We start from the raw sequence: 22,926 nt of genomic DNA on the forward strand, positions 1-22,926 counted from the left end.
ACTAAGATAAATTCCAAAAGAATATATGATCAAGATAAAAAAGGTCACATCATAAACAAAGTAGAGGAACAAGGAAGAAGACACCTATTGCAACTATGGATAGGAGAAGAATTCATGACCACAAAAAGGATAAAGGGGATCACAGAAGATAAAACAGAAAATTTTGGTTACACAAAATTGAAAAGTTTTTGCACACGCAAAATAAATGCACTTAAAATTAGAAGGGAAAGAAATAACTGGAGGGGAAATCTTTGTAGCAAGTTTCTCTCATAAAGGTCTGATCTCCAAGACATATTAAGAACTGATTCAAATCTGTAAAGCAAGAAATCTAAACCTTCAATAGACATCTGAGAAACATACTTCAAGCCACTAATATTGAAAGAAATGCATATTAAAACAACCCCAAGATTCCATTCCTATAAGATTGACAACTATGAGGGGAAAAAAGGAAGATAACAACAGTTCAGGGGATTCAGGGAAACAGGCAAGCCAATATACTGTTGGTAGATCTTTGAACTGGAATCATCCAATCCAGAAAACAATTTGGAACTATGCCCCAAATGTCACTAAACTGTGTATACTCTTTGACCCAGTGATACCACTACTAGGCCCATAGTTCAAAGTATTCAAAGAAATAAGTAGTGGCAAAGAATTGGAAACAAAAGGGGATACCCATCACTTGGAGCATGGTTGAACAAATTATGGTATGTATACATAATGGATTATTATCGAGTCACAAGAAATGATGAAAAATATAGTTTCAGACAAACCTGGGAAGACTGTATAAATTAATGCAGAGTGAAGTGAACAGAATTAGGAGAGGGTTTACACAATAACAACATTGTAAAGAAAAGTAACTTTGAAGGACTTAAGAACTCTGATAAATCCAATGAATAGTCTTCATTCCAGAAGACCAGTGAGGAAACAAACTACCCACTTCCTGACAGAGAGGTGATAAACTCAAGGCACAGAATGAGACATACATTTTTGGACATAGCCAACGTGGGGATTTGCTTTGTTTGACTATGTATATCTGTTATAAGGATTTTATATAACTTTACACAACTTTGGGACACAAATATAGAATTATTTTTTTCTACTTTGTATATGAAAATGCTAATTTTATTTGGCATTAAGTTTAGAATAAAAAAGATTTTTAAAAAAATTTAAAAAACAGATTTCAAACACAAAAAACTCTATGGAGGAGAAAGATGAATATTCATATGATCAATTCTTCTTTCATAAAAGAGAGAGACATGTGGTTGACGGGGGAAATAAGTTTTATTGAAATCTTGGTGGGAGACCCATTTTAGCCAGATCCTCCCAAAGGCATTTAAGGATGAAACTGGAAGGAGAGGAGCAAACAGATGAAAAAAGGAAAAGATCTGTAACAAACAGTTCTCTCCATCAATGCCAGATTTGTACACTATTATCAGAGCTCCCAATGTGCTGCATGTAGAAGTGGAAATGGCATTAAAGAAAAAAATAAGAAGAGTGGCTGAATTAGACCAAACTTATATAGAGGAGGTCTGTGCAGGCAGCATCACACCTTTGAGGGTATGGAGGAATTGATTGTCAAGATATCTGAAAGGGACAACTACCAAAGCCTTGGGAAAAAAACAAAAAATTTGATTCCTTTTTTTAAAAAAAGAGAATCAAGAAAATCTCAACAACTCACAATCCATATACAAACTTTCCCACTGCTCTTAAATCTTTTTGAGCACATGTGTATCCAGGTTAGCCTTGATGAAGGTATAAAAAAGAAAGAAGCACTTTGCAAATAATATTCTATAGCAATTTTTAGAGGCTCACAGTTCACTAGGTGAAGAGGATAAAAAAATCCCATTGTGATTATTGTTTGTTGACTATACAAAAGCATTATATTTAGTACAGCAAAATTCCTCTATAAAGGCTTTCTCCCAACAAGTAGTCCCATGCATATATAAAGACCATACACAATTCCTTGAAAGATGCAACAAACATCTCTAATGTGATCTTTCAAAGGGACAGGAAACAACTGGTTACATTAACATAAACATTAACATTAACATAAACAAGGCATGAAATTGGGGGACATATGCTTAGAAAAGAGATTTACATCAAGGGTCAGGGTCCAAACTGAAGGATTTCTTATAGATGGTGAGGTCCTCCAGATGCTCCTGTTTATAGATGGCATCATATTGATCGGTACAAGTACCTGGGCATTGCAGAGTTTACTAAACAAGATCAACAACCACCCAAAAGAGTTTGCCCAAACCATGCATCAAGAATCAAATGGATGAAAGACGCCCATCACAGGTAATTGGATGAATAGCTCATAGCACTGGCCCATCGGAACAAATATCTTGGACAAGCAGACAGTGCTGGGTCCAAAAGTGAAGAAGTGGAGAAGATTGGGAAGATCTTTGGGAAATTTCATGGTGCTTTTAATAGCTCCATCCAAGCTTCCCCTTGAGGACTTTTTTCAACACCAATATCCGTCTGGTAATGCTGTATAGAGAGATGGACAGTTGCAAAACATGGAAGAGGTGACTGGGCACCCAAAGGAAAATGGAGAAGTCTATAAGGTGAGTAGGCTGCAGTTTATTACCAAATAACAGCATGAGACTTTAATAAAAAAGGTGTGGGACCAGAAAAGGAGGCAAGAAAGTTATGTCCTGAAAGTAAGGGGTAGCAAACAGATTTTGTACTCTATTAATAGCCACGTAATGTCAAGAGAACAGAGGAAAGCCCCCAGCATGTTAGGTGTGGATCTCTTGTGGACTATTTAAGGGAAGACAAGGACAAGAGTCACATTGGACGAGAAGGCATAAAAAGATTGTGATCTGCACTACTGGAAGAGGTAACCAGTTGGTGCAGTGGACAGAGTCTGGGTCTTAAGTCAGAAAGACCTGAGTTTAAATCTGGCTTCAGACACGTTCTAGCTGTGTGACCTTGGGCTAGTCACTTAATCTCTGCCAGATTCCTCAACTGTAGAATAACAGCACCTACATCCCAGAGTTGTTTTGAGGATCAAATGAGATAATATTTGTAAAGGCTTAGCACAGTGCCTGGCACATGGCTCTTAGTCAATGCTTGTTTCCTTTCTCCCTTCCTTCCTTCCTTCCTTCCTGGAAGGAGTACACTCACATTGATGAGCTCATCGATTGATCAAAGTATTGAACTTTTAAGAGAAATGGGGCTGCTTTATCTTAGTGCAAGATGCACAATAATGCCATTTAGAGCAGTGCACTACTTCTGCAAAGTATGAATCCTGGTAGCCAAGTTAAATATTTAAAACACAAAATAAACTAATAAAACCAGTTACATTTACCATAAAACACTTAGAAGCATATTCTCATCTCAGTAAAAGGGGATTTATTCACATAACTGCCATTAAAGGTAATGGAAACCGTGTGTATTAAAATGAGACTATAACCCTTAGGTTATAATAAAGATGATTGATTTAGACAGGGAAGTGCAACAAATAACTTCAATTAAGAATGTTGACTGAACAAACAAATGGCTTTCTCTTCTTTTTTTTTTTTGCAATTTGATATATGCCTTTAACAACTACCATCCCAAATCACAATACTCTGTCATATAAGATACAGACACACTCACACACATATAATATACATATTTGTATATGTATATGTATATGTATATGTATATGTATATGTATATGTATATGTATATGTATATGTATGTGTATGTGTATGTGTATGTGTATGTGTATGTGTATATGTATATGTATATGTATATGTATATGTATATGTATATGTATATATATGGTGAATTTGAAATATCTCAATCATTCTTTATCTGACTACAATTTGGATTAACTGACTTTCACAGTTCTAGGGCTTAACTTAAACCATAATTTAGAGAGCCAGAAGAGGAAATAAATAGACCTTACTTTAATGTCTCCCCTGACTTTATTCCTTGAGTATCATGTGTGGAGAATTAGTGAAGGAGGCACCAAGGCAGCTGGCCACAGTCAAAGACTTTTTCAGCTCTGAAACATGCAATGTCTATGCCAACCTGACATCATGCCCCAGGCACCATTTCAACAATCTGGAGTCAATTCTGAATGCTCGTTACCATTAAGAAGCAACAATAGGGCCAGTGTCAGAAAAGCTAAGATTAAGGTTTCTAGAGATGTAATAAAGCTCGGACACCAGACCCAAAAACATTTAAGATGTAGGATGTAACAACCATCATCTTTTTCTAAAAAGAAGCCATGTTGTATGGTGGATGGAACACTGAACTAGGACTCAAGAAATCTGTATTCAAGTCTTCAGTCTGCTACTAAGGAGCTGTGAAACTTTGGGCAAGTCACTCAACTTCTTTGGACCTCAGTTTCCCCAACTATAAAATAAGAGAATTAGTCTTGATGACCTCTAGGGTATCTTCCAGCTCTAAATATATGATCCAAACTCCCTCAGTTAATGCAGAACAGCACTTTTTCAGCAAATTATCATTTTAGAGTAGTGTCTCAGGCACTGCAAAGTCATTAAAGTGATTTGCTCATGGTCACACAGCTAGAATTCGGGAGACTTGACAGCTCATCTGATTCCTAGGTTTCATTTGCTATGAATAAAGTACAAGGACTTAAAAGGGGCAGAAATCTGTTTTGCTTTAAGAGCAGAACCAAAAGAAACAAGTCCTTTGAACTAGATCAGTTGAAATTCTATCATCTTTGCCATACAAACATTTTAGAGGTAAATTACATTCTGAAAAAGAAGTTAGGGTAGTAAAATAACAGCCCAACATAAGAAGACTACTTTCACTGCAGATTTACATGTTTCTGAATATGTTGTATTTCCCTACCAGATCATAAACTTTAAGTGGACAGAAACTATGTCTTATCTAACTTCTATAGTGTTGTGCACAGTAGTTATGTATAACTGTTGAATTAAATGGAATTTAATTTGGAAAAGTCATGGATTAAAACATATATTAACACTTTAGGTATTCTGAAAAGATAATGTGCATTGCCCAGGGGATACTTCAGCCCATCTCAGAACCAATATGGCAATCTATTGAGAAGTTTAGGAGAAGACAAGACCATGTAGGACATGACCTTTATGGTGTGACCAATCAGGCCAGTGTCAGCCATTTCTCTCAAATGGGTTTTTATTATATCAAAACTAATAGATGCTAATAATTTACTAATTGAGAATCACTGCTATTTATTCTCTTCTTCAAGCCCAAGAATACCAAAAATAGGTCTTCCTAGGTTCAGGGGGACATTTCTTAACTACCACTTAGAATTTTCCTTTCTAAGAGCAGGAAGATGGTGTTACTCCCCCCCCAACCCCTCAATCAACTCTTCTGTCTTTATCCTTGATCCTCTTCTACCAAACTCTTTTGAGGACTGTATGGCCTAGTTAAGCCAATATGGAGGAAAAAAATTATTCTCTCTCATCCCCTTGGCATTAAAACATTTCTGGATGCTGAGGGTACAGTTATATTTATCCCCATCTCTTCATGGTAGCAGAATCTGGTCATTTCCCCAAAGAAGATATGCAACAAATTTAGGATACTAGATGTAATTCTTTCATTCTATAAGAGACGACAAAACCCATTATCTTCCTTTAGATTATTCCAATAATTGCTACTCACTTCAGAAGTTTTTTTGATGGGTTCTCAGTCTCCAAACAAATAATTAACAAAGATAAGACTTTACATTAATAATTTTTAAAAACCCCAACAGAGTAACTTGGTTTCATTAACAAAGCTGGATTGATGACTCCCTTTTACAGAAGCACCATGGTGCAGTGAGATCAGTAATGAACATAAAGATGATTAGCAAAAGCTACAACCAACTAGGAATATCACATCTGTTCCTTGAGGTGTGTAAATGAGATAACATTAGAAAAGATCCTGGTGTTTTTTAGTGTAAATCATGCCTTGAAAAGAACAGGACCCCCCTTAACTTTTGTGCTTTCCAAGTTAAGGGGGGCCCTGTTATTGTAAGATAGAGAGTACATATGTTACTAGACTCTGGGTGTGGTCCACAATTCAACTAGAATAAGTCAATGGCAGAAATGTAAATTTGTCTAGTCCAGGACTGCCAGAAAAAAATAATCCTAATTTTTGTCTAAAACCAAGTATCTTCTGTTATTTCACAAAGAAAAAGAAAGTAGGAATAAGAAGAAAAAGGAAAGGTATTCTCCTATGAATCCAAATCTTAAAAGGTATCCTAAAGTATACCTTAGCACAGTGTATGATACTCAGTTACATGTTGAGTATTGAAAAGCACTTGCTGTCTAGCTGCAAATTTGATTGCGTTACAAATTAGACACTCCACTAAGGTTATATTCTGTAATTCAGAGTTTTTACAGACAGCGTTGGTGAAGGGCAAATCCTAGCTCTATTGGGTAAAATAGACTTTAAGTAAGAGTCCAATGAAAGAACATCATTTGAGGATACTCTTCACCAGGAGGTTGGTTACCAGGACATATATATTTTTTTCCTCTCTCTCTTTCCTCCCTCCCTCCTACCTTTCTTTCTTTCTTTCTTTCTTTCTTTCTTTCTTTCTTTCTTTCTTTCTTTCTTTCTTTCTTTCTTTCTCACAAACTCATGATGAATCAACCTAAAAATGTGGAGGGGTTTTTGATCAGTGACAATCAAGGACACGCCCCACAATCCAAAATATACATATTGATAAAAGTGTGGGAAAATGCAAAAGTTCATCTACCTTCCAGGCAGAGAAGGTAGTAAACTCAATTTGTTATTCTAAAAAGAATTGAAAGGAGAAACAATATTCAACCTTTAAGGGATCATTTGCAGTGCTGACTGGGATCTTTCTCTTGACAAGGCAAGAGGTCCAGTGAATGACTCTTTCAAGTGAAGACGTGATACATATCAAAATAAGATAATTTTTAAAGCCTATACATAATTGAGAATAAGTTTTGAATCCCTATGTAGTAAATAGCTTTTGGAAATAGTATTTGAGGCTACAAAGAATTATGTTATAATTTAATTACATAAGGATGTAGTAGTCTGCCTCCAACATTAAAAAAATATCATCTGAGAAATTATTACCCAAAGCTCAATATACTTCCACTCAATTAATTGCTGGCCTCAAGCCAGTCAAAAGATAGAAAATTCTCTATGTGTTTATATTAGATTGGGATCAGTTTGATTTCTATTCATGTGATACAAATTCAAATGCTAGGAATAAGCTGTCACAATACTTATCTCCTAATTTCTGCCTGTTTTTGCCTGGCATGCTTGGAGTGGGAAATAAACATAAAAACCACTGTATCACAAGCATGGGTACAGCCTGGAAGGATGAAATAACCTTTCTTTGACAAGCCTGACTTTTACAAATGAAGAGATGCTGAGGCTGTTTATTTAGCAATGCTTGGGAGTTTTTTTCACTAGGGTTTAGGCAGGGGACCTGCAGCTTCGGGGCCACATATGGCCCTCTAGGTCCTCAAGTGCGGCCCTTTGACTGAATCCAAATTTCAAAGAACAAATCCCCTTAATAAAAGGAAAATAAAAACCCTAAACTTAAGGGGTTTATTTTGGTTGAGTCTCAGAAAGACTTCAGAATTACATCGATCCAGCATAAGTTCCCACACATTAGAAAAACAGTCATCTTTATGACACTCGTCATTAACTCAGAGATGAGTTCTCATGTGATACTAAGAATGAAATAGGCACTTCTCCTCCTCAAGCTCTCGGGCTTTTGACCACAGATCCCTTACTCCAAGCCACTATCATGGGAAGAACTTGGGAGAGCACAGATCATATATTCCATAGGAAATTTTGTTCTGAGAAGAGTCCTCTTTGTACATTAATCTTTTGTCATAAAACTGTCTCTGCTGACAGTGGAGAGAGGGCCCCTGCTACCATGGAGAACAGTGGGGGCAGGGTCCGATAGTCACACCACGAGGGCTCAGCAGAGCCTCAGGACCTTCCTTCTATCAGGCAATGCTGCTTGCTCTGCAGAATGAGGTTATCCATCAACAAAATATAAAGGAGTGTCAAGTACAATTTTTCTCTGGGAACCATTTAATGCATCTGCCTCTCTTGGTTTCCATTTCTTTCTTGTATGTGTAATTTGAAAGCAATGTACTCTCTTTATAACATCAGAAAGCTACTGGGATTTTTTTTTTAATTATTACTTAACAAGTTTCATTTGGGGAAAAAAAGATATGCAAAAAGGCACTATATAAATTGATTCCTTCACTCTTGTAAAATTCTTGCATGTGAAACAATATACCTTGTCTTAATAATATGATATACCCTTACACACATTTGGATAGGGTATCCTCACTTCATCAGCAGCTGCTGTAATTTTTAAAAAGGCAAAAATCAATATCAGAATAATAGCAGGCTGTGCTGATTGTCATTAAGCCTCATACTGAGATGAACTCATCTTCCTCAAAAATCGGTCCTGACCTTGGCTTATGTGGATACCCCTGTCACCTTCTCCTATTCTCCCAATCCCAACCCTTCTTACTTAAGTAATAATAATGGCTGATATTTGTATAGCACTTTAAGGTTTAAAGAGATTCACATACATTATCTCATTTGATTTTTACAATAACCCTGTGAAGCTGGTGCTATCATTTCCCCCATTTTACACATGAGGAAACTGAGGTCCAGAGAGGTCAAGTGATTTGCCCAGGGTCACACAGCTAATAAGTCTCAGGTCTCTTTAAGTCAATCCCCGGCACGTGATTCAGTATGCCACACTGCCACAGAAGTGATGGCAAGGCAGTGGCTTGTAGAAAGGGGAAAGGCTCATTAATAGCAATTCAGTGGACCAAACTTCCTGCATGCCTGAGTGAATGAGACAAAAGTAAAGTTCTCACAATTTTCAAGCTTGACTTTTTTGGCCAACTTTGGGACAACCCCCCTAAGAGATCGGAGTCCCATCCTTTGCTCCTCATACCACACATTTCCCATGCCACTAATCTCTTTCCGAGCCGTCAGGTAGAAAGGGGACTTGGCTTCCATCTGGGTTGGTGGACGATGAATGTACATATATTTATAGAGGAGGCAAAAGGGGCACAGCTTGTGGCCCTTGGAATGTTCATGGTAGATCTGCCCATAGCACACTTTGGTGGCATTCACCCGGTTCTCTCTCTTCACACTATCTGTCCGTGCAAAGAAGGGCCGGTTCTGAGAGTCTTTGAGCAGCTCAATGTCGCCATACATCAGGTCTGCATGTTCCTGCAAGGTCCTCATGTTCAGATATTGGCTGTTGTATTTGACCACAGTAGACAGGAGAGCAATGGGGCTGTCATCCCCAAGGCACCCAGTCCGCCACATCTCTTCCTCATCTGAGAGAGAAAAGTAAACAATGTTTCGGGAGCGGGCGCCTGACATCCCTGCCTTGCTCAACACACGTAGCTTCTCCTTGAGCTTCTTGGTGGAAGAGCTGAAGGTGTTACTGGTGATGGAGAAGCCAACGCCAGCATTCTTCAAGATGCGATCCAGGCCACGGCGGATGGCATGAAGGGATGTGGCCAGAAAGTCCGAGCCATCCGTTTTCTTCACAGTCATATAAAAATCCTCAAGGAGCTCATTCAGTTTCACAGCAGGAATCTCAAATAAGACAAATACCAAGGTTATATATTTGGGGGTACACATAAAAAGCCAGACCCCCCAAATACTTAATCTACTACAGACATTTTAAAAACCCCGACATAGAGGTGATCCTCTTGTCCTTTACCCAGCCTTTCCTAGAAAGCTCTCTCTTCCTTTGGTCAAATGATGTCCCTTCTGTCTGTCAAGGGGCTACTCTCATTTAGACTAAGCCCACTCACTCTCTACCTGGAACCCTGTCTATACCATGTAGTAGGTCTCTGACCTTAAGGACGGGGGATACTGAGCTCACTGTTGGCTGGCTTTCTGGAGTGGGAATGAGGTGAGGGCATAGTCACAACCCAGCAACAACAAGGATGGCCTGGGTAATTTATATTGCACAAAAACTTGGTTCTTTAGGGCATCTCTGAAGGGACTCCTGTTGCCCAAATGTAAAAAAAAAAAAAGCCTGTGCATCAGCAGGAGCTGTGCTTGGGACAAATAGAGAAACTTTTCCTAGAGGCTGTCACCTCACTCACTCTCAGGAATCCCTAGGAAATGAGAGGGAAATTAAGGGGCAATGTCCCATCTATAGGACAGGTTTAGTGAAAGTTATAAGAATAAGACGGACTTTTCTTTCCCAAGTAGAGGCTATTTGCAAATAGGATGCAATGGAAATGTACAGGGCATTCTGCCTCTATCTCTGGTTTCTCTAAACTTTGAGAAATTGTCTAAGAGAAGTGAACAGACATTTGGAAAAGGAATTCTGAACTTTTTTGTCTTATAGACTCCTTTGGCAATTTCGCAAATCCCATGGACCACTTCTCAGGAGAATGTTTTAAAATGCCTAAAATAAAATATAAAGAATTACAAAGAAAACTAAACATAATAAAACATGGTTACTGTCCTTCATGGACTCCAGGTTAAGAATTCCTTCCTTCCTTTCTTCCTAGTTTCTCTCTTTCTTTCCTTCTCTCCTTCCTTCCTTCTCTCTTTCTTTCCCTCTTTCCTTCCTTCCTTCCTTTCTTCTCATAGCTTTTATTTTCTTGAGCCCACAATCAAGTCTTGTAGATACTGGTGGAGACTCCAAGTTACACTTACTATGTTTGGGAAATGCATTGGAGACTGGTCTATAAGGGAAGACAGGGAGGTATAGGGATTGTGTATGTGTATCTGTATGTGAATGTGCACACATGTGCACACAGACTTCTTGAAGAACAGAGAGCCCGAGATTCAGCACATATACTTAACTTACTGCCAATTATGGATTCATTACATTTTTTTTTCTCTTGCTGAAAATCTCAATTTATCAAAAATGGCTGTGCCTTAATAGAACCATTAGCTTTAATAATTGTAGAACATGTGACTAATATATATGCTAGTCCTATTAGTTACAGTTGACAAGAAAAATTGGGGCATTGCTTTAACAAATGCCACTTCTTCCATGATGCCTTCCTTGATCACTCCAGTCACACAGAAGATTCATGCCATTACTTTTTCTTTCTTTTTCTTTTCTTTTTTTAAGGTGGGGAGGGGAAAGGAATGTTTCATTAATATAAGGAACTTGGTGAGGAAACTTCCTCTACCAGTCAGATCAACAAATGCTCTGCAGCTTACATTGTCCAGGGCTGAAAGGTTATTAAGTGATGGAGAGGCTGTTAGGGTCACACAGCCAGTGTATGTCAGAGGCAGGACCTGAAAGTTTTCCTGACTTTTTTAAACCTCTCTTTTTATTTACTGTATCATATTGCCTTTGGTATTTGCTTTATCTTCCTCAATATATTTCAAACTCCTTGAAGGCAGAAATTATGCCTTATTTATATTCATATTCCCTCATCATGTCTAGTAGAGCATTTTGTATATAGTAATGACCTAGTATATATTTTTGTACATTTTATTAATTGAATGACCTGCAATGAAATATGAGTAGGGGGAAGGGACTAAGTTGATTTAAACTCCAGAAAGTTTTTCTTTCATGTAATCACCGCTGCATTAAAAAAATTATAATCCACTGAGAAAAATCCAGCGATGAATATAATTCTTCTGCAAAGTCAACAGTATCTAGCTATAAATAATTTTCAGATCACTTTGCAAATAAAAATCAATTGTCTGGCCCAGACTGGCTGCCTCCTTAATTTTCTCTGAGTGAGTTTTGGTCAGTTATCATTCCTTGAGGTTACCAAGGTCTTCAGTGTGTTATAGAAATGATGCATGAAACCAGTTTCCTTCTGGGAGCAATTCGAAACATTGATTTCACATCATGGTTGAGGTACTTGGCTACCTTACAATTAAAATGATAAAGTGGATGGAGGAGCTGGTCTATGAAGGCAGACAAAAACACATGGGGACTCTTAGGTCTAGAGAATTCAGGGCTGAGGGGCAATTTGATAGAAGTTTACAAAGTCATGAAGGGTATAGATGATATAAAAATGTACTTAGGTGGAAAAATCTCAGAACATTAACACCAGTTCTTCCTTCCCCCTCCTCTACCTAGACTCCTTTCTTGATCCTTGAAACTCTGAAATGGTGGTTTTGTGGTAGTTAGAGAGCTGGACCTGGAGTCAGGAAGACCTGAGTTCAGACTTCACACACTTCCTAGCTGTGTGATCCTGAGCAAGTCACTTAACCTCTGTCTGCCTCAGTTTCTTCAAATGTAAAATGAGGATAATAATAGCACCTACTTCTCAGGGTTGTTATGAGGCTCAAATGAGATAATTTGTAAAGTACTTAGTATAACACCTGGCACAAAATAGGTGCTTAAAAATGCTTGGTTCCTTTCTTTAAATAGTGTTATTATACCCAACAACCAATAAAACAATAGAAGTTGGTAGACCCAGATGAGATATGGGTTTAAAATATAAAAGGGTCCCAGAGAAGTAAATATTATTCTGTAATAGGGTAAGAGGAGCAAAGGGTTCTTGGGGGGGCACATCTGTATATTTTGAGGTATAGACATCTTGGAATACAACAATGTTCTCCCACAAAACATCCCTCATAGTCAATGTCAGCAATAGAAAACTGGGCAGGATTGATTGTGCATCTGATATACCATGAAGGCCCTTACTTTGTGTTTTATTAATGTTAGGTAACCAGAGAAGTAGCTTTGTATAGTGGATAGAGGGCCTACTTGGAATCAGGGAGACCTGGTTCAAATCCTGTCTCTGCATATGCTTATTATTTGACCATGGATAAATTAATTAATCTCTTGGTGACAATTTAAAACTCAAAGTCACCAACAGTTGCCAATCTACAGTAATGAGAGGAGTTTACACACTTTATCCTTACTCAATGGCTTCTATACCACTGAAATCACAGGTCTAGATAAACAAATTAAAGTGTCTCAGAAACTTCCTAACGCTCACTATGAAAATAAACCCAAGAATCTAAAGTATAGCATTAAAAGGTAGTATGGAGCAACAGGAAAGAGAGATGGCCTCAGAATCAGGACAACTTAGATTCAGGTCTTGCCTCTGACATAAATGTAGGATGCTGGACAAGGCCCTAAATATCTTGGTGATCCATGCAAATCTCTTCAGACTGAAAATTTCAAGATAGTTGCTGATCTATATTGTTGTTGTTCACTCATTTCAGTTATGTTTGACTATTTGTGACCCCATTTAAGGTTTCATTAGAAAAGATAGAGTGGTTTGCCATTTCCTTCTCCAGCTCATTTTGACAGATGAGGAACTCAGGCAAACAGGGTTAAGTGACTTGTCCAGGGTCACACAGCTAGTAAGTGTGTGAGGACAGATTTGAACTCAGAAAGATGAGTCTTCCTGGGTCTGGGCCCAGATTCTTTCCACTGTACCATCTAGCTGCTCTGATCTACATTGGTACAAGGAATTTCCTAATAGAAGAGGTCTGTATACTGATGAAATGAAAAATTAATTAAAAAAATCAATGAAAGGACTCCTATAACAGAGAAATAGAGAAACAGTATGGGGCAGTGGAAAGAGCACTGGCCTAAGAGTCAGGGGTTGGCTTCTACTTCTCATTCTGTCATTAATGAGCTGCGTAACCTTCTGTGGGGTTTGATTTCTTGTATTTAAAAATGATGTAAAAGTATTAGATGATCTCTACTGACCCTTCTAGACATACAGTATCTCAAATCTATATAGGTAATAATAGCTAGCATTTATATTGTGTTTCTTCCAGTTATTTTCAGTCGTGTCTGACTCTTTGGGGTCTTCTTGGCAGAGATATTGGAATGATTTGCCATTTCCTTCTCCAGCTCATTTTATAGATGAGGAAATTGAGGCAAACCGGGTTAAGTGACTTTCCAAGGGTCACACAGCTAGTAAATATCTGAGGCCAGATTTGAACTCAGAAAGATGAGTCTTCCTGACTGTAGGCCCAGCTCTTTATCTACTGTACCACTTTGCTGTCCCAAGCATTTATATAGACTTTGCAAATATTTCATTTTATACTCACTGAACATGGAGAGGTAGGTCCCATTTTACAGATGAGGAGACCATGGCATGTAGAAGTGGCTTGTGTGGCATCTCACAGTGAGTAAGTGTCCGAGGCCAAATTTGAATTCATTTCTTCCTAAATCCAAATTTAGCACTATATCCAATGTGCCACATGCTAAAGATTTCTGAAAAGTTTTGGGTGCTTTTTTTTACACATAGTAGGCTCTCAATAATAAATATTAATTCAATTGAAACCCAAGAATCTCATGCTATTAAGCATATTTAGCAAGATACAATTATCTACTTGCCTATTTCTGATGTTTTGTGGTCTAATAGTAGACAATAAAATATGTATACTATGTATGCAAGGGCTGGTTCAAAGTTTATCAGAGTTCTTAAAATGGCAGTGCCTAAGGGCTTGGATTAAATTAGAATTGTTGCTAATAAATTATTTGATATTTATTAAGCATCTACTGTGCTTAATGCAGAGCACTGTGCTCTGAGGGAACTAAAGCCAATATAAAACATGATCATCATTCTCAAGAAATTTGTAGTCTAGTGGGGAGATAAGATACCAATACAGATAGCTATAATACACAATACGACAAGATAAGTGAATTACAGAATTGTAAAATGAAAAAAGTGATATCTGAGGGGTAAGGTTGATACCAATCAGGGGTAGAGGGGATGGTGGATAAGGGAAGGCAACATTTGATTTGGGTTCTAAAAGAGAGGTAAGAAAAGAAGCCTAGAAAGAAATATACACACTTATACAAAGTAAATCATGCAGGAACAGGAAAACTATACATAGTAACAACAACAAGGTAAATACAAAAAACAACTAGTTACAATAAAACAATTGAAATGAAATGCTGTGAAATTGTAAGAATCAAAGAAGAGATATGAGAAGGTCCCTTCTTTACAGAGGTGGGCAATCATGGGTGTGGGACATTGTGCATAAGGTGAGACTTTTCCTATGTGTTAATTTTGCTGAAGTGTTTATTCTACTCCTCTCTCCACCTTTGTTTTTCTCCCTTTGTTATAATCGAATAAAAATTCTCTGGGAGAATTGGGGGAAGGATATTGAGAAATAGAGGTGATATTAAAAAGATATCAATAAAAAATTAATCAAAAATTAAAAGATGGGTAAGAATTAAGCCGGCAAAGAAAGAGGAGGGAGGGGATCTTAAACATGGGGAATAGCATGAGAAAAACAAGGAAAGAGTGCATGTTTGGTCAGTGAAAGTTGAAGTTTGGTTGTAGTATAAAATAATAGGAGAGAAGGAAGGAAATGAGCATTTGTTAAGCACGAGCTATGTGCCAGGCGCTGTGCTAAGCACTTAAAAAATATTTTCTCACTTGATCCTCACCACAACAGTGGGAGACAGGTGCTATTATTATCCCCATTTACCAGCTGAGGAGAATGAGGTAGGTAGAACTGACTTGCCCAGGGTCACACAGTGACTTAGCAGTGTTTGAACTCAAGTCTTCCTTTCTCCAGGCCTAGTACTGTATCTACTACATCACCTAGCTACCTCAATAAGACCAGAAAGATAGTGTTGTGCCACATTATAGAAGGCATAACAGTTTGAACTTCTCTCTGTAGGTAATGAATTTCTAAGCAGAAGAGCAGCATGATCAAATTTAAGTGGATTTATAAAGAAAAAAGAATATTTTAGTGGCAGCAAGCAGGGTGAATTGGAAGAAAGATAAACTGAAGGTTGGGGAATCCTTAAGGAGTTAGCACAATAGTTCAGGTAAGTGGTAATGAGAGCCAGTACTAGAATAGTGGCATTTGGAACATTGAGAATGAGACAATCTGTGAGAAATTGTTGTGGAGATGGAATCGTTAGGATTTGTTAATGGATTGGATATAGAAAGTAAGAGATGAGATGAGTCAAAGATAACTCCAAAGCAGTGAACACAGTGGTAAATGGTGAGTGGTGGTACCACTGGACAAAATAATGAAGCCAGAAAGAGAAATAGGTTTAGGGAGAACAAGAATTGATTTTGGACATGTTGAGTTTAATGTACTCGTGAAACACAGAGGAATAGTGTTGGAAATGGAGGTGAAGATCTGGAATTTAGAACAGAGGTTAAAACTGTAGATACAGATTTGGGGGTTATCTGCATAGAAGTAGTGATTGAGATTGGAGGTTAATAAGATTTCCCAGAGAAAGACAAAAAGAGGGCTATATTCAGACCCTTAGGCGGAAGCACTCAGATTAAGGGGTCAGGAAGTATATGAGGAGCTAGTGAAGGACATACAGGCCAGTTAGAATGGTAGAATGAGAACCAGGTAAATGTGAGGTCAACCCAAGGGAAGAGAAAATAGAGTGTAGTGGTTACCTATGTCAAAAGTTGGAAAGAGATCAGAAAGGATGAGGATTGAAAAAAAAAACCAAAATAGTAGCTTGGGTAGTAGGTTTTTGGAGTCATTAGGGCAGTTTCAGAAGAATGGTGGAAATGAAAAATCAGAATTCAAATGTTTGAGGATTTAGTGGGTAGTGAGGAAGTGCAGGTATTGGCTATAGTCAACTTTTTCAAGAAATAGGCAAGTCAAAAGGAAAAAAAAGAGATGAGACAGTAACTTGACAGAGATCGAAGGGAAGTTGAGGTTTGGTTTTTTTTTTTCCTGGAATTTCTTCCTAGAATTAGGAAGACCTGAGAATACAGATGGCAAAGAGACAGCTGGGGAGATGGTGAAGAAAGACTAGGGGCAATTTGGTGGTGCAATGAATACAGTGCCAGGCCTAGAATCAGGAAGATCTGAGTTCAAATCTGGCCTTAAATACTTACTAGCTCAACCCTTATTTGCCTCCATTTACTCATCTATAAAATGGGGTAATAATAGCATCTACCTCCCAGGGTTGTTGTGAGGATCAAATGAGATAAAGTACTTAGCACAGGGCCTAGTATATAGTAAGCACTATACAAATGTTGGTTATTACAATGCATAAGCAAGGTTATTGAGAAGATTGGGATCAAGAGCATATGTAGAGAGATTAGCTTTACAAAGGATATGTCATCTTCTAAGATTTGAGGAAAGGAAAAGAGAAAGCAATGGTAGTAAATAGGTTAAGGTGTGGAAGAAGGGAGCTGTGGGGAAGCCTCCATTTTCCAAGTGAAGTAGGAGATTGGGCAAGTGTGGGAAAATGGGGTTACAGTTGTTGGTAAGCACAAATATTTTACAAGTGAGAATGGTTGCTTGGGAAATTCTAATGTTCAAGTCCAGACTTAAGATTCTGTTAGGGATGGGGTTGGTCCTATAACTTCATTTGGGTGAGGAAGCACCATTTTCTAATGTTGTTCACTCGTTTCAGTTATGTCTGACTCTTTATGACCCATTTGGCAGAGATACTGGAATGGTTGCCATTTCCTTCTCCAGCTCATTTTATAGATGAGGAAACTGAGGCAAACAGAGTTAAGTGACTTGCCCAGGGATACACAACTATTGAGTGTCTGAGGCCAGATTTGCACTCAGGAAGATGAGTCTTTCTGACTCTAGGCCCAGAACTCTATCCACTAGGCCAACTAGCTTCCCTTTTACCAATGTAAGTTAGTACTTTCTCTGTGATTTAGAGTTGCCTACACCTCTCAAACCCATTTGAAAGGCTGAATGACTTGCTCAAGGTCATACTCCCAGTATGTATCAGAGGTGACACTTAAACCCAGATCTTCCTGGCTCCAAGGCCAGCTTTTTGTCCACTATGCCACGCTACTCCTGGGATTCTGTCAACATTTACAAATTGTTCAAAGTGTATTTGACTTTATTATCAGAACCCCTCCATTTTTCTCTGATGGCATCTAACCTTCCATGGGAAGTAGATTATTTGCATATATGTGGAGCTTTGACTTTGTGTTTATCTGAATCCCTTTAAAAGCAAGTTTCCTTGAATTGCTTAGAAAATGGGGAACAGGAGGGAGGCAGAAAGAAGGGGTAACATTGACAAGGGAAGGTCTTTTTGTTTTTTTTCAATGGCAACATTTTGATTTTCTCAGATGAGTGATGCTTACTGCCTTTTCTTATCATGGCAAGGGCTGGGGAAAGGCAGATTTACTTTCTTTAAACATCGTAAATTCTTTTCTCTTTTCCAAAGGACAGACGCTTCAGGGTGAGTTATTAAAAAACAATCCCTTATATAGCTCGGAAACAGAAGGGTAGGGACACATTCTATACATTTCATACCACTTAGCACAGTGCCTGGCACATAGTAGGTGCTTAACAAATACTTGTTGACTTGACTACTTAGAAGAATGGTACTCTGTTTTTCTTTTTAACCAAGATATAACTGCTCTCTAATTTAATAAGGGAGGGATGATGAAAGCCTTCATTTGCTAACCCCCCCCCATTTCTGTTTTGATTTTGACCACCACAATGCCATATTTCTTCCAACTTTGAAACTATTTTGCTCTTCTAGAGACATGGAGGAGTACACAGAGGGTACACACAGAGGTGTTTTTCTTCAGTTGTTTGTGAGCAGGCTTCTGACTGTTTAAAAACAAAGTTTTTTTGTTTTCCATTTTCAATCAGTTATTTTTATGGTCTTTAAGTCGCCAGAGTTGAAAGCAAGTCCTGTAAACAACTTTTCAGGTTATGCCAGTCAGGGGTTTATTGAAAGCGACAGATTAATCAGCAGAAATGATGGATCACATCCTTCAAAGGGAAATGGGTTTGACTTACTGACATCTTTAAGTTAATATCATTCCATTGCTAGCTCTTTAGCCTATCAAATAAACTTTTAAAAATTCTCTGTTTTTATCTTTCATGGGGTGACAGTCCATTATTTTGACTGAGCCCTGAGAGGAAAGACAGATAGTCAGCACTTACTAATTTTACTGGCTCCCAGAATCCCTTCAGCTAGGTCCCAATTAAGGGAAACCCCATGAGTGTTGCTTTAAGAGATGATATATTAACCTCACCATGGCAACTCCGATTGGTTTAGCATGATCCAGTGGTATTGTCTAGGTGTCAATCAGAATTGCTATGGAAGTTTTCATTTTGGCTGGACAGAAAACTACTTTGAGAGCCTAGAGGTGAGTTATGATCTAGTGTGTAAATTTACTCTTACTCACAATGGCTAGAACAGGAACTGTGTATTCAAATATTGTCCATTAGAACTATCTATTAGAAACCAATTGGTCACAGGTAAGTTCTCTTATTGTCTGCTTTTCTGTCCTTGTTCCCTTGATGAAGAGTAGGGGGAAAAAAATCAGGGAATGCAGCTGGCCTGATTCCACTATAATTCAACGCTACCTGATTTCAACTGCGCCCTCCAGGCTGCTTGAAAACTCTATTATTCATCTCTCATTCATTCTCAAGCATATTCCCATCACTACAGCAAAATTTTCCTACACTGCTCAAATTCTAAATCCTACTCTGTTAGATGGTGCCGTGGATAGAGTATTGCAGTTAGGAAGATCTGAGTTCAAATCCTGCCCCAGATACTTATTAGCTGTACACAGCTTGGGCAAGTTACACGTCATCACTGGCTTCAGTCTTTTCATCTGTAAAATGAGAGGTTTGGATTCTCTTGCCTTTAAGGCCCTTTCCAGCTCTAAATCTATAACCTTTTACTCTCTCCTACAATGAGGCCTCATCTTCTACTTTAATAGAGAAAATTGGAAAATTGAGGGTTTTGTTTCTCTCCTCTCTTCCTCTTCACCCACCTTTTCTTTTCTTCCATCTCAGAGGATAAAGGGACCCTCCAAAGCAAATCTCTTTAACTATATTCTTAACACCATATTTGGCCACATCTCTACTTTTTCAAGAAAAGCCAATAAAGTGAAGTGGAGAGAGCATCATAGAATCAGAATACTGAGCTTGAGTCCTGGGTCTGATATTTATTACACATATGACCTGAGGCAATTCAGTTCTCTCTGGGTCAAAATTTCCTCATCTATAAAATGAAGGTATTTGACTAAATAACTTCTAAGCTTCCTTCCAGAGAAGGATTCTGGATTGATTTTCTTCTGTCTTCCTGTTGGGCGTTTTCACCTAGCTGTGCTATCATTACCTCAAATACAAATGCATAAAATTGTGAAGGAAAAATTCCTCTCTATCTTTCTTCCTCAAGATCCCCACCATTTTTTCTTTTGACTTCTCTAGTTCTATGAATGGTATTACCATTCTCCTTAGCATACTGGCTAGAAACTTTGACATGATCTATGACCCGTTCTTCCTTCTACTTGTCCTATATCCAAGTTGTCAGATCAAGTTCATTCTTACTTTGGTATCATTCCCTCCTCTGTTGAATCCTTTATACTCCCAAAGCAATCACTTAGTCTTGGATTCTTATTATCTTATTTTTAGACTACTATAATAACCTACTGAAAAGCTCTTCTTGCCTCTAAGAGCTAAGACCTTAAACTCATCCCATACACTATTATCAGAAAATTCTTCCTAAAACATCCATTACATCATATCACACCATCCCCAACATCCTGAAAAAGTACAATACCTTCTCGTGGTCTATATAAAGTTTTCTTGTTGTTATTGTTTAGTTGCATTTAAGTCTATGTGACCTCATTTGGGGTTTTCTTGGTAAAGACACTGGAGTGGTTTGCCATTTCCTTCTCCAGCTCATTTAACAGATGAGGAAACTGAGGAAAACAGGGCTAAGTGACTTGCCCAGGGTCACACAGCTAGCACATGTGTCTGAGGCCAGATTTGAACTCATGAAGATAAGTCTTCCTGATTCCAAGTCCAGTGCTCTATCCACTGTTCACCCAGCTGCCCATATAATCTAGGGTTTATGACCCTTCAAAATATAGTCCTAATTTACCTTTCTAGTCTTATATCCCAGATCTATCCTACATAGACTTCCTTCTTTGGTCAAATATGACATGTTCTTTCTCACTTCTACAACTTTGCTTATAACATTCCTTCTGCCTTGAATGCCATGACCTAACTCCACCTGTTGAAACCCTACCTGCATTTTGAAGCTCGACTCAAGTCTCACATCCTCCATGAAGCCTTCCCTGACTGGTCCAGCCAAAACTGATCTCACCTCTTCTGAATTTCTGTAGAACTCATCTGTACCAGTCACATCACATTAACCATATGCCATCTGTTTTATGTCCCCTATAAGATTACAAATTTTTAGAGGGCTATAACCATAACTATTGCGGGAATCCCCTCAAAGTGCCTTGTACATAAAAAGTACTCAATCATCATGTGTCATACGAACACATTGAACTGTCAAGCTCCTTACCTTGGTAATATCCATGTAGTCCTTAAGTCCTTTTGTCATACACCAATATCTCCATACATTAAGTGCATAGAGTGTAGCTTTTGTTGTGTTTGGGCTCACAGCACTGATACAGAGGTCCTTCAGCTCATCATTAAAATTAAATACAGGAAATTTGTTGAGCTTAGTAGAATATGCTATAAAAAAACCAATAAAAAGGAATTAAAAATAATTTGTCATCCCCTTTCATGGAATATGATGTCTTGAAATCACTTACATGAACTCTGACATGCTAAGTCACTCAAAAACATGACAATCCTATTAAACAAACACTAATTGGAAAAATAAAATATGAGATCCTTTGATTCTCTGAGGTTACCTTGAGGTTGTCCCAGTGATGAAGCTATTTTGCAACATACACTAGCTAATAAAATGAGCTTTCATATTCCTTCATATTCTTTCACTTAGAAAAAAGAAAATATGAGTTTTAAATAAATGTAATTAGAAGCCTCACCCCTTCTGTTTTGAGGCCTGGCACAAATGAGTATTGATATTGATTAGCATACAATATATAACACATAGACTGGATGGTGTGGCACCTTTACCTAGATTGTTAGAATGTTTCATTTCTTCAATTGTCTTCAGAAGTAAAAGAACAAGCATTCATTAAGTCTTTACTTTGTTGCATTCACTATGCTAGGTTCTGGGAATAATATATATGTAATTATAAATAATGTAAATATATAATATTTGAATGTACTATTTATATAATATAAATTTATAAACATGTGAAATATATTAATATATTTTACATATTACATATATAAAATATAATACATGAAATCTACCCACATATAATAGACAAAAATGATACATAAACATATAAATGCATTAGATATTATTTATATATTTTATATTTGTTTACATGTAAAATATGTGATATTATATATACATACATATATATATTATGTAAACATAATACATCAAATCTATCAAGTCCCTGCCCTCAAAGAGTATACATTCTACTTGGAGACATATGCCTATCAAAGGTGTTTGCCACTGCCATAAAGCAGCTCTAGCTCAAGGTCCAAGTTGAAAAGGGATTCCCTACAAATAGTGAGATGCTCTAGATGTTTGCTGATGCCACTGTGCTGATTGTATCAAAAATATTGCAAAGACTCCAAATGAGAATCACAACCTCTCAAGGAGGTTTGACCTAACCATTCACACAGGAAAAGCTAAGGCTACTATAAAATACAACTGGATGTACAACCTGTAGAATTTACCTATTGTTATCTGTATTTTTGATACTGCAAATGGACAATGAGGTGGGCTCAGAATTGAATAGGAGAATGGGTTGGATTTCCTTTGGGAAACTGCAAAGCTCTTTCAATGATCTCTTTGTTTCTCTTGGGTGAAAAAAGCATTATCTTTTAAACACCCATATTCTTCCAGTGATGTATGTCTGTGAGTCATGAAATACTATAGTCTTTGAATAATAGAGTATGAAATACAATAGGACAAAACACAAAGTTTTCAGTTTAGCAATTAAAGCATTTCATAAACTAGTCCCAGATACACATTCAGACATTTCACATTAACCTCCTTCACAAGCTTGGACTTCTGGCCACGCTGGCTAACTTGTTATTCTCTCAAATTTGCATTCCATCCCCCACCACTATATTAACACAGGACTCCCCAGCATCTGGACTGCACTGCCTCCTTACCATCACCTTGTAAAACCTTTGAAGATCAGTTAAGGTTCTATCTTCTCTAGCAAGCCCTCCCTGACCCTC

General features: G+C 37.7%; 1 protein-coding gene across 1 annotated transcript in view; it reads right to left on the minus strand.

The window, feature by feature from the left end:
• Positions 1–6,579: 6,579 nt before the first annotated feature.
• KIAA1958 (KIAA1958 ortholog) overlaps positions 6,580–22,926 on the minus strand; it is a 225,064-nt gene continuing 208,717 nt past the window's right edge. The window contains exons 4-5 of the mRNA XM_020972445.2: positions 21,155–21,327; positions 6,580–9,549 (exon numbers count right to left, since the gene is read on the minus strand). Coding sequence (XP_020828104.1) covers positions 8,746–9,549; positions 21,155–21,327 — 977 coding nt within the window. The 3' untranslated portion in view covers positions 6,580–8,745. The remainder of the gene's footprint in view (positions 9,550–21,154; positions 21,328–22,926) is intronic.

This window comes from Phascolarctos cinereus, unplaced genomic scaffold, assembly GCF_003287225.1.
Source record: "Phascolarctos cinereus isolate Bilbo 61053 unplaced genomic scaffold, phaCin_HiC Scaffold_4;HRSCAF=312, whole genome shotgun sequence".
In the NCBI taxonomy this organism is placed as follows: Eukaryota; Metazoa; Chordata; class Mammalia; order Diprotodontia; family Phascolarctidae; genus Phascolarctos; species Phascolarctos cinereus.